This window comes from Dasypus novemcinctus, chromosome 5, assembly GCF_030445035.2.
Source record: "Dasypus novemcinctus isolate mDasNov1 chromosome 5, mDasNov1.1.hap2, whole genome shotgun sequence".
Lineage (NCBI taxonomy): Eukaryota > Metazoa > Chordata > Mammalia > Cingulata > Dasypodidae > Dasypus > Dasypus novemcinctus.
This window is the reverse complement of record NC_080677.1, coordinates 78,744,068-78,757,549: the sequence shown is the minus strand read 5'-3', so window position 1 is coordinate 78,757,549 and position 13,482 is coordinate 78,744,068. Positions and strand designations below refer to the sequence as shown.

At 37.4% G+C, this 13,482-nt stretch overlaps 1 protein-coding gene across 1 annotated transcript in view; it reads left to right on the top strand.

The window, feature by feature from the left end:
• Positions 1-9,514, top strand: part of ORC5 (origin recognition complex subunit 5) — a 79,990-nt gene extending 70,476 nt beyond the window's left edge. Inside the window, exon 14 of the mRNA XM_004478989.5 lies at positions 8,963-9,514. Within this exon, the coding sequence (XP_004479046.1) occupies positions 8,963-9,008 (46 nt within the window). The 3' untranslated portion in view covers positions 9,009-9,514. The remainder of the gene's footprint in view (positions 1-8,962) is intronic.
• Positions 9,515-13,482: the final 3,968 nt, after the last annotated feature.

Here is a 13,482-nt window from a genome sequence, read left to right as displayed (position 1 = left end):
CCTCATCTCATGGTTGCAGCTGGACAATGGTTTGTCAGAAGTGGAGTAGAAAAACTGACGCGTGTAGATGGATATGTCGAACAAGACAATCTTTTAAGACAATCTTGAATATGAAAGTTCCATTTAACACCCTTTGCTTTTTAAAATAATCATGAAAGTACTTACATATATATCAAAATTCAAGATATACAGGCATGAGACATAATATTTATTCAGCCTAAAGACAGCACTCAACATGGGTATGGATTTGTAGATCACCACAAAAGAGTGTTAAAACTTCCTGAGGTTCTGAAGTCCACAGACTGACAGCCTCTGCACTGAAGTTTTTGCTGAATTCAAAGTTTTGTGATATTGTGATTCAGGTAGTTGCCACATTTTGATAGCATATAGACTCTAAAATATGAAATGAAGAGTATGAAATGTGTCATTATGATAAAACTAGGCAAAATTTTACACAGAGGAAATTGAACGGAAGCTTCTTTTTAAGTGAATTTAGTATGACCATAAAGCAATAAGACCTTTTTTCTTTAAACAATGATATTAAATCTCTGTATCTAAGAGCCTCCACCAAAGGTATAACTTTGGAATGGTGCATATTTACTTCAGGGATTTTACCATTATTCTGCATGTGTTGAGTTATGCCCCACCATAATTAATACTGGGCAGAACAGAAGTTAGCAAATGCCTAATATTGTGAACCAAACTGAATTTGAAATCATTTAACCATAGAATCACAGTAATACTAAACACATCTTTAGCAAAAAAAGAATTGCAGAAGAAGTACACTTTTTTTTTTTAAAGATTTATTTATTTATTTATTTATTTCTCTCCCCTTCCCCCCCACCCGGGTTGTCTGTTCTCTGTATCTATTTGCTACATCGTCTTCTTTGTCTGCCTCTGTTGTCAGCAGCACGGGAATCTGTGTTTCTTTTTGTTGTGTCATCTTGTTGTGTCAGCTCTCCGTGTGTGCGGCACCATTTTTGGGCACGCTGCACTTTCTTTCGTGCCGGGTGGCTCTCCTTATGGGGCACACTCCTTGCACATGGGGCTCCCCTATGCAGGGGACACCCTGTGTAGCAGGACACTCCTTGCGCACATGAGCGCTGCACATGGGCCAGCTCCACGCGGGTCAAAGAGGCCCAGGGTTTGAACTGCGGACCTCCCATGTGGTAGATGGATGCCCTAACCACTGGGCCAAATCCGCTTCCCAGAAGTACACTTTTCATTTACTACCTTGGAAGAGAGGAGGAACCATGGACTTGGGATTTGCCATAAGAACTTGAAAGTGTTGTAATTTCCTTTTTCCCTTTTGATTTTTCTACTCTTCTCTGCTTTCCATGGGAACAAAAGTACCTCCTTCCACTTCCCATTCTTTCATCCCCCTAATGATTTGTTGTTTTCTGATGTTAAACCCTCATTCTTCTCTCCCTCCCATATACTTCCATCTTCTAATATTCTACCTCATTGCCTTAACTAAAACCTGGTTCATCCCTTGAATACACCTTCCCTGTAGTCATCCGTAGCAGTAGCTATTTATTTTCTCCAAACCCCAATCTCTCAGGGCTACAAGGTTATTTCAGTGCTTTCTGTCCTTCTTGTTACCACTTCCAGACTGTTAATCACCGCCAACTTCTTGTAAAAATTTGGGCTACTTTGAGACTTATGTGTTCTGGCTCTATTTCTTCTTTTCCTTTCCACCTAACTTTTAAATGTAGGTGTTCCTTGAAACCTGGTCCTAAACTCTTTTTACTCCTCATATTATACCTTTTTCCTGGGAATTTCAGCTACACCCATGACATGAGTAACCATCTTTATTTGGGTAACTCCCCAATTTTTAAAGTCCAGATCTTTTTTCTAATTTTCTTGACCTTTTCTTGACATCTCTAGCTATATCAGTACATTCCCAATACTGACCTAATGAATTATAATCTCTGCTATTACCACACCAACAAAAAAAGAAATGATCTAGCCTTTGTCCAGTGTTCCCCTCTTTCCGTGACTAGCACTGCAATTTGCCATGTTGCACAGGCTCGAAACCTGGGAGTTGTTCTTGGTACTTCTTTCTCCCATACTCCTAGTATACAAGCACTGGTCCTGTTGATTCTACAAAATTCCTTCTACATGTTTCAAATTCATTCACTTTCTAATCATTTCTACTCCTACTATTTTAGACCAAGCCACTATCATTGCTTCTCTAGTAGCCTCATACCTGTTCTTGTCAACTCTTGTCCTCTTAAAATTTATTGTCCACACAACAGCCAGAATAGTCTTATAAAAAATTGAATGTCACTGTCCTACTTGAAAGTCTTCAGTAACTTCCCATAGCTCTTGGTATAAAAAACAAAATCTTAAAAATAGCGTTCAAGGTCCAGGTGCTCTGGCTCCTGCCTCTGTGCCCAGCCATGTCTGGTACATACCTCTTCATCCCTCAATATTTGCATTTTAACCACACCAGCAGGGCAGCTCCTCAGTTTTTGTATTCACCTTTCTGCTTCTCACCCTGGCATATATGGCACTTTCCAGTTCTTCCCCTCTTTTGTCTAGCTAGCTACTACATAACCTTTAGATTTTAGCCTAAATGGGTCTTACTAAAGAAGCTTTCTCAAACATATTATGTCTACCATGAGTATACATTGGAAAGTCCTATTTTCATCTTAATGGAAGTCTCCAGAGTTTTAACTAAAAAATTAATTGAATAATTAGAGTTCATTTGTCTTTCTAGAATATAATTCCATTAAGCTCAAAAGCATGGACCCTGTCTATCAACTACTGCCTTATCCTCAAGACCTAGCACAATACTTTAAACCTAATGTGTGTAAAATAAACAAATGTTTAGTCAATATATGTTTCTTGTAGTGACTAGCAATGAGACTTCACATGAAAAGGGAAACACTGGGCTTATTTTCTGAGGCAGCATGAAAAAGGGAACTAAGGAGACTAGTTTCATGTCAAATTTAACTTTGAGGGAAAGAGGAAGTCCCCAAGAATAGTTACCAAAGAAGAAATAAATAGGCCTAGTTAGAGACACCTTGGCAGAAAATGAAAGGTTAGTTCAGGACACAGCCTGAACATCTAATAAAAAGGGAATGGATAAGTAATTTATTGTATATTCTCATGAAGAAACACTATGCAGTTTTTGAAAATCATACTTTTGAAGGATAAAAACAAAGGAAAATAGTCATGATATGAACTTAAGTGGATTAAGACATTATATATATGAAGTTATATATACAAAAAATTAGGAAAACTCAAGGGAGATTTTGTAAAATGCTGCCAAGAGCTCAATCAGGGCCCTCTTATTTAATGATAAAGTAGATACTTTTAACTCTGTCAGGAGCACTTTTAGTGGTATGGTGGGGTACAAGTCAGATTATAGTGAGTTTAATCAATATTTATGAGAAATCACTGTGCAGCAAATAAATAATAATGCCTTTCATTCATTCAACATTTATTGGTTTGTCCATTATAGCCAGATATGGTATTAGGCTTTGGGAGGTAGCATCAAGTGTATTTGTATAATCTTCATGCGCTTACATTTTAGAATTTTTGCCATAAAGAGGAAGAGAAAGATTGCCATCTGCTAAAGGGGTTGCTAGAAGGTTATTATTATTTTTAAAAGATTAGAGCCTATTTAAATGTTGATGGGAAAGAACTGTCAGAGATAATGTTATAAAAGAGAGATTGATTAAAAATATGAAGTTCTTGAAATGATATTTTTGCTTGGGATTTAGAAGGCAAGTTGAAATGAATAGCCTGGGTAAGAGAGGGGAATCTTCTTGGAAGATGGATACATATGGAGCTGAATTTGGAGGTTTTGTGACAAGAAGTTAAGGGAGTTCTGATCTAATGGCTTCTGTTTTGTCTATGAAGGGGCAGTCAAAATTCTCTGCTGAAACTAAGGACACAAATAGTGGCAGTTTGCAAGGAATATGAAATATATGAAATAGCTGCAGTGGGGACTGGAAAAAAGTGCTGGCAAGGAAAAAACAACTTGCTGGGAGTATTGAGGGCCCATATGAGATTGACCATGAATTTACAGGGGCACCAATCTGTGAGACTTGTTATCTTCTCCAGTAGCATCCCATATGCTAGGATTGGAACAGCAAAGAGATGTAATTGAATTTACATCAGATTGGAGTTTTGCCAGGTGAGTTCAGTGTATGTGAGCAAGTGAATACTTGAAGTGCTGAACCTTGGAACTAGGATGAGAAGGGCGGGAGGGAGGGGCAAGAAGTTTGGATCAGAGGGTAGAATGTTTAAATTTATGTTTTCAGAGTAGAGCATTTCTGAGTGATATGAGAATGGAAAAGAAGGGCATTGGAGGTGAGAAAGACTCTTAAGAATGTACAGTAAAATCTCTAAGGCTAATCCAGGTCCTGGGGTAAAATGGATGCTAAATTATTCGGTGACTGAGAATGGTGACAAGGGAAGTTACAGGATGTTGAGCAGAATGGTCTGAGTCTCAGGAGCAGAGCTTTAACACAAGGACCCCAACCCTACCTGTCGGGACTGCTGGGGGTACAGGAGAGAGTCTAATCTTCATTGACAGGAGCTAAAGAGTAAGCTGGGTCCTTCAGGAGTCAAGTAGGCCCAAAAGGGAAGAAAAACATTTATTGACAAGGTGGGAGACATACGTCATTGACCATGGAATAACTGGAAAGGTTTGGATAGAAAAGTAGGAAGCTGGTTCCAAAGGATCCCAGAATATGGAGGTAGAGTATGGAAGAACACATGGCTGAGAACTTAAGTATTGTCCTTCATTTGTTCTTAATGTAAATGTTAGTTGTAAGTTTATAATTGTTTTTCCTCCATAGTCAGTTGGGAAGTTCCTACAAAATTAACAGGGTTACAACTTAAAGTTGTACAGTTAAACGTTGTAAGAAGAACCAAACATTTAAGTTGAAAAAGAACCCAACCTCCAACTGCCTACAAAATGAAAGGAAATAAAATAGTATCCCATGAGAAAAAAAAAATGTTAATGTGGAGTAAAAGAATGATATATAATAAACGAAGCAAAATTTAAAAAATAAAGACAAAATGAAATCCTTATATATATGCCATAATATTAGCTTGTGTTTAGGTATTTTAACTTACAATTTAAGCAGTACTCCTAGGCAAATTGCCTTTATCCTACTTATTTTATGATACTTGCTTTAGAAAATAATTCATTCAGGTTCTATGGGGTAGAAAATCTTCTTTAGTATATAAAGTTATGTATAATCTTGAAATTGTATTTGTATGAATCTAATATGTGTCTGTCTGAAGCCAGGAAAAACCAAGGAAAGTACATGCAAAGTATGTAACCCTCTTAATTTAAAATTTTCTTTAAAAGTGAATTAATAAAATGATTATTTCTAAATACTTTGAAGTACAAAGTTATCTTAGGCCACCGTGAATGTGTAACATAATCTTTTATGTCATCAGTGATGACAGTTCTGTCATTGTTCTAGAAAAATATCTGTGGAGATCACTTGGTGACTCAGGAGTGGAGGGATGATAGAAATAGATTCCTTTTTTTTTTTTTTTGTCTTATTTTTTCATGTTACATTAAAAAAATATGAGGTCCCCATAACCCCTCACCCCATTCCTCCCCCCATAACAACATCCGCCTCCATCATCATGAGACATTCATTGCACTTGGTGAATATATCTCTAAGCACCGCTGCACCTCATGGTTAGTGGTCCACACCATAGTCCACACTCTCCCACATTCTACCCAGTGGGCCTTGGGAGGACATACAGTGTCCGATAACTGTCCCTGCAGCACCACCCAGGACAACTCCAAGTCCCGAAAACACCCCCATATCACATCTCTTCCTCGCACTCCCTACCCCCAGCAGCACCATGGCCACTTTCTCCACACCAGTGCCACCTTTTCTTCAATTACTAATCACAATAGTTCATGAATAGAATATCAGTAAGTCCACTCTATTCCTCCATCCTGTGGACCCTAGAATGGTTGTGTCCATGCCACATCTATATCAAGAGGGGGATTAGATTCCACATGGATGCTGGATGCAACTCTCCTGCTTCCAGCTATAGGCACTCTTGGCTCCCTGATGTGGTGGTTGACCTTCTTCACCTCCATGTTAGCTGAGTGGGGTAAGTCCAATAAACCAACGTGTAGGAGTTGCAAGTCTGCTGAGGCTCAGGGCCCAGCTATCACAGGGTCAGTCCAGAGATTCAGGTCCCCTGGGCATACATTAAACTCCAGCACCAACCACAGTTCCGGCAAAAGTAACAGGAGAGACTTGTGGACAAAGATCACATCTGAGTCCAGCTCCATCACACAGAAACACAAACTCCAAAGTAGGGCCAACTGACATGGCACTGAACTCCATCTGCCATGACCACAGAACCTCTGGGTCTCCGCAGCCCTCAGAAAATCCAATACCTGGGGTTGTAGCTACTTTATCTGTCTCTGGGACTCTGCTCAGGTGTGCAAAAGGGCAACCCCTCTGATAACCTCTCGGCTCTTTTTGGAGACTCATAGTCATATAAACTTATTTGTCCTTTCCATTTCCCCCTTTTGTTCAGGTCAAAAAGCATTTTTAACTCCTGGTATTAAATGTAGATTGAGATATTCTGCTGGTCCAAGTTGACCCTTTTATTCAAGGTCATTTTCTAGTTACATCATCAACTGATACTTGGTAGTAATCCCTCGGCGCCAAGGAGGCTCATCCCCCAGAGTCTGTCCCACACTGGGGGGAAGGCAACACATATACATGCTGAGTTTGGCTTCGAGACTGGCCACATTTGAGCAACACGGAGGCTCTCAGGAGGTAACTCTTAGGCACCCTGCAGCTCTAGGCCTTGTTCTTATATCAGGTGCACAGGCTCACAAGCATAGTCATTAGTATCAAGGGCTCATTGTTGGACCTTCCTTCTTTTTGGTCTTTGCCATTGCACTTGGGGGATTGTTGCTGTTCCTTCAGGGACTGTAATAGATTCCTTTATGTCTTAGGCAGCAAATATTTCTTAAAGAATAATCTTATATATTCAATTCCCAATTAATATAGTGTTCTTAAAAGTCTAAAAAATCTTCCTGCATGTTTCAGTTAGCTTCAGTATTTCCCAGTGGCAAGCAGAGAAATGAAATGTGGTAACAGTTTTATAAATGAATATTTAAATTGCTTAATGTTTTAAATAAACCCATTCATTCTATTAAAATTCTGTTGCACAAATTATTCTTTTGTAACACAAATAGATTACTGAATAAAGTAAAGGAGTCCTAACAATGTAAAAAATCATGGTATTTTCATTTGTTTATGTTCTCTTTAGTACTTGTCCATTATAAAAATGTTTCTCCATCATTATCTCAGCTTAACTGTAATTACCTCTTCTACTCTTCCTCTTAATATTATGTGTGTTCATATTTATCATTTTGTATGATTACATAATATTCCATCAAGTAATGTCTTGTTTTTTAGTGATTTCTCTAGTTTTGGAATTTAGGTTGTTTTAATATTAACTTCTTCTAAATATTATTTTGTCACTTGAAGTCCCCCCAAAAAAGCAAAACAAAAGACTTACCACTGAGTCCACCTTGCCTTGCAATCACTGTGGGAAAAGTGTTTGGAGAAATGTATAAATTCTACATCTCTTTTTGCCTTCCATGTCTGTTTGCTTTCTAAGACCCTAGAGAAAAGATCATGTCAACCAATATGATGACTTATTTTTTTTAGTCATTTGTAGAGGTACCTGTTGCCAGAAACTTGGGGTGTTCTACAGTTGAATGAAAGATAAATATATAAAAATAAAATAGCTTTATGATTCAATAACTATACCTTTTGAGTATATACTTGAGCTAAAATATTTTTTAAATTTTAGGTAACTTTCTAGTTGTTTGAATACTGCTAATGAATGTAACAAAATTGTTTTGGGAATTTTTTTTTTGTTTACCATTTTGGAAAGATTTTGAATTCTCGGAGAGACACTATTGTAATGAAATAGTTAAGATATTCTTCAGGCCAACATTAGGTACCACAATAGTCAAAGCATCTCATTTGAGCTATTTTTAAATGTTTTCATAAGTAGTATCTATAGTTCCACATTCCAATTTTTAAAAAATATTTGATTTGTCAGTGATTTGCTTAGAAACTTTTTTTAGAAAATGCATTGCAAAATGATAGACTAAAACATTAATTGATGATGGTCTAATAAAGAAGCGCATGCAATTAGCAAATCTTTAAAAGGCTCTTCTCACATGGATGATTATTTTTGCAGAATTGAATACTTTAGGCTTTTATTTTATACTTATTGCTAGATCATTATATCTAATTATTTTGACCATTTATATTCAAATAATAAACCTCTGAGTCTGAATATTTATAGTGAAGAATGAGTTTGAAGAAAAGACAATAATTATATGTCTCTCTCTGCTATTTTATTCTGCCTGCCATCAGAGTATAAAAATATACATTCACATCATCTGTTTGTTGTAGCATATTCTTGGATCATACAGATTTAGTTACAATACACACACAGGTCAACCAGTGTTAAAAGACTGAAAGAATGAAAACTATAAATGAGGCAGATAAGCTATGCATTATGTAATGATAAAACAGGTGTTTTGGAAGATAAACAATGTACAGAAACAATGATGATTTCAATACTTTTGCATCCCTAATTACTTTATTCTGTGTATTAAACGAAAAAAAAAGAACAGCTTTCAAATGAAATCTAAACATTCTGTATCATAATTGAGATGCAATATTGTGAATAATTCTAACTTTGCCTCCTTTTTAGAAAAGCAAACTTTAGGCGTGACAGAAAGAAACTTTTTAAAGAAACTGTCTTCCTATTGACATTTAAAAAATCAGTATCTTATGATGCCCATGATAGCACTATAGGATTGTTTAGCATTAGTAGGAAATTATTTTGCATGTATTGCTTCACAAATTTGAGCAATCCATTGGATAAGGATGCTAATATCTAACGTATTATCTGTTTTTGTTTTTAGGACAGTGAACTTTGACATAATAAAATACTTGTATGATTTCTTATGAAAACAAGCTTCAAAGCCATATGGACACTGTGACAATGACTAAGCCAAGCTGTGTTCATCCAGCTACTTAGCTGGCCAGGCAAAGGAGTTCTTTGGCTCTATTGGATTTGTCCAAACAGGTGCTGGCCCAGCATGGAATATGATGAAAATACTCTGATTGGTCTGGGTAGATGTGAGCAGAAGACTATTTACTAGGGACCCTGGAGTATTTGGAAGCAACGTGTTAATTATAAACAGCAGGGTTTGAGCACAATCTGTTCTACTCTTAATGATGTTATCTTAACACTGAAATTGCCTGAAACCCATTTACTTAGGACTACATTTTGCTCTGTGAACTATCCCCTGCGCTTTGAATGTGCCAGCAGCCCTTGTTTATATGCCCAGTCTTTTCACTTCCTCTCTGCAGGAATCTCTGTAGTTGCTGCCAAAGCAGATTTTCCTAAAGCCACCATTTTAAAAGATCATAGTTACAAAATATAATAAATACAAGTTCATTTTAAAATCCAAGCTTGTATATGCTTTTCTTTTCACCCTAATTTTCTCAAATGGCACGGCAGTTTGATCTGATCAAATATAGACCAACTTTCCATCTCTAAGCCCACTTCATAAGTTCAGTGTGTGTGTGTGAGGTTTATCTGGTAAGTTGTCTGTGATTGCCTAATTTAGCTCTTTATCAGCATGAGTTTTGTTGTTGTTGTTTTTGTCATTGTTATTTAAGAGTTCCACAGTAAAAATTTTTCTTCTTATATCAGCTCTGAAGCTTGGTTCTGCTTTTCCTGTCTATCCTTTTTTTTTTTTAAAGAAGTTTTCTGTCAGCATTTGAATGCTTGAAGATTTTTAACAGATTTAAAGTGCTTAATTACAGGGCCCAGTTTAAATTTCACTTCATTCCTTTTTTTGAAGAAAAATTCTCAAAATAGGCACTCCCAGGTAGGGAGCCATTTTATGTAGTGATTATCTAACACTATCAAGTTCAAAGAAAACAAGTGGTTGTCTACTTGTTTTATGTAGGGGTAATGAGTAGGGAGAGAAGGAATGGGATTCCTTTTTGCCTGCCTGCATCAGCCAGCAAGGGAACACTTTCCTGGGCAGAGGATGACATCCATAATGACTGATAGAGCATCCTTGCTCTCAGTTTCTTTCCCACAGACAATGGGGAGTTTTGTGTTCCACAAGATATTTTGAGAAGCAGGACCAGGGCAAAGCCATGTGCCGTGTGGATTTACCCTTAAGTGCCCTGCATGCAAAAATCAGTATATCATCACAATAGAAAGCAGCGAGGGTCGTTGATTCGAGGAACACTACCTGGGATAGTTTTCAGCCCATCAGATATTGCTATAAAGAGTCATCTTTGCCTCTACAACCTTTCATTTGTAGGCTGGGACCAGTCTGCTTCTGAACTCTGTGTTTTGAGGAAAGAACGCTAGGATATCATAGGGGGAAGAAATTGTCAAATAAGGAAATTTTGGAGAGGATAGAAATCAGGCAAGGTTTTCCTATAAGTGATTGTCCATGTTTCCAACTGCTGGTCCCCTGCCCTCTGGCTGGAACATTTCCTGTCCTTTACCACCTTACACTGTGCTACCATCCGCAGGTGTGGCTTCCTTGCAACTAGATTCTCCTTGTCCCTGACTGGGTCATCAGAACTTTCCCTTTCCTGTTTTGTAATTTACTTTCTACTGGCTTGCTAAATCACCCACCAACTAATTTAATTAGTTCATTTTAATGAAGACTAACAGAGCTTAACACGGATGTTAGCATTTTAACAAGGTTCATCTGCAAATGGAATTCTCTTATTGGGAGACAAATCTCCAATTAAAAGAGGGACTCTAATGGTGACAATTGTGTGGGCCAGATATTTCTGTTGAGAGGAAGAGCTTAAACTACACATAGCATTTACTCTACCAAGTCTGAAAGTGATTCAAGTGATGGAAAAATAAAGTTACTAAGCTGTAGGTTTTTAGAAACTTCATATGTGGGTGATAATCCATTTAAAAAATATCTTTTGAGTACCATGACTCAGGTATACATAGTTAAGTGGAGACCTTACTCTTTCCTCCTTGATTTAAAGTCATTTTCAAGCCCAGGACCACCCTTCATTGTAGCAATTCCCTTTCAACAACTCTGAAGGAGATTCTGATCCACCTTAGCCTTTTTTCATCAAGCCCTAAAGTCAGAAAGGGGTCAAATCTCAACCTGGGCAGCAGGTTAGTCAGGCTCAGGGGTCAGACTACCTTTGATCGAATACCAGCTAGTGTGACGTGAAGGCAAGTTATTGAACTTTTCTGTGCCTATGTTCTCGAAGCTCCACAATGAAGACTAGACCTCACCTCGTGGAGTTGCCTTGAGAATTAATTGATGTATTTAAGTGGTAGTTCTCAACCAGGAGCAATTTTGCCTACCTGGTTATATTTGGCAATTTCTGGAGACATTTTTGGTCATCACTACACAGAGGATAAAGGCCAGGGGTGTTCCTAAATATCCTATAATGCATATCCCACAGCAAAGAATTATCTGCTCCATAAACACCAGGAGTGCCAAGGTTGAGAAACACTCATCTAAATAAGGTACCCGGCAGTTGGTAAGTTCTCAATAAATATTAGCTATTGCTAGTGCCATGAAATATTTATTTGTGGCTTAGGAGATAAGGGATAGAATGTGGCAACATTCCAACTAAAGAGAAGAGGCACATTCCCTTCTTACCATACTCTAGCCATAACTAGAAAGACCTCCAAATAAAGTCTCAGTTATTCAAAGGGTACAATACCTTGGATTTTTATTTTTAGAATTTTAACAGTCATCTACTGGGTTCTAGGCAAAACACATATTTCATTACATATCAGAATCCTGTGGGATAGTTATGTGTGAGCTGAGTGATGAAATCAAGAGCAGCACCTAAGGACTTACATTGTTTGCTCTCAGGGTGTGATGGCTAGAAAAGTTAGTGGTATACCTCCAATTGATTTATTTCACCAACAACTGTTTAATGTAATTAAGGTGGTCTGGAGCATGGAAAGTAAGCCTCTTCAATCCCTTCAAAGTGTGTGCCACTCTGTTTGTACTGGGAAAAGAAAAGAAAAGTAATGAGCCAGGCCCAAGAATAATGCATACTATAATGTTAATTACTTAGTAGGTCTCTAAAATAGTGGATAAAATGTAGAAACTGCCTCATTTGTGTAATCAGGACTGTAATACCTGAAGTCTATGCCATCGCATAGCATAATTGTTAACTTTTATGCCTTTATCCATAAGGAAAGACTTGGATTGGAGATAGACAAAGGTTGATATTATTCAGCTTCGTCTCCTACATTTTGAAAGCTTCATCTACTACAAAGTGTGACTGCCTATCATATGAGAATAGTTTAGATAATTTTGCATGTAATTTCAGTCTGCTGGCACAATTTGCTTTGAAAAATGCTTAGTAGAGCTCAAAGAAATCTTTCCTATCAAGATAGCAACATTTCATCTCAAATTTGCTGTTAAATGCCCTGAATATACAGTTAATGTTCATTTTCTAGCAGTGACACATTCATCAGGCACAGTATGAGAAGTAGAAATTTGGTAGAGCAGAGAAAATTATAATCAATTCATTCATCTAACTGCATGTTGATGCACAGTAATGATGGGAATTTTAGAAAGCATTCAACTGTTTGAGTAAATAGTCGTAGCTTTGGCAATGATGGAAAGAGCCCAGGTTTTAGAGGCATTATGGGTAAACCATAATTTATTTCATTTGCCTTTGAAGGAATTGAGTCTGACTTAATGACAGTTCCATACTATTCAATATTCATCCAACAAATACTAAGTACCAGCTATGGGCCAGGCATTGTGCTAGGTGCAAGGGAACATACATCCATGAGACTATTCAATATTCATCCAACAAATACTAAGTACCAGCTATGGGCCAGGCATTGTGCTAGGTGCAAGGGAACATACATCCATGCTGGGTCCTGGGACTACTAACCCAGCCAGAAATGAAGAAAACCTCAGAGGAATTGAGATGTGCTAATCCCATGACCACCCATGTGCCATCTTAACTCATACCAAAATAGATAAAAAAAAGATATCATGAAAAGGATGCTGAAATAGAAAGCCCTGTGTCTTCTACAACAGTCTTTCTTTAATTAATGGAAAATTGTGGACTAATTGAAGGCTAGCCATCAAGAGAATGGAGAGGCATGGGAAAGTGCCACATTGTATTATCCCTGAATTAGCAATCAGCTGCTACACTTGCCTCTAAATTTAAAAAGCACATTAAGCAGAAATGACCTACAAAGAAAAGAGTTATGTAAATCTCAATAATTGAATTGATTGTTTTCATTGTGGCATTATAACTAAAAGTTAAATTGAAGAAATAATACAAAAAAAATTTCTGAGGTGAATAGATTTGGAAAGCTGTTGACAGAACTCAGTTTAGCTAGGAATAAAACATTGGGACTGTTGAACAGAAGAGAACCTCTAGCTGGTTACCTAAT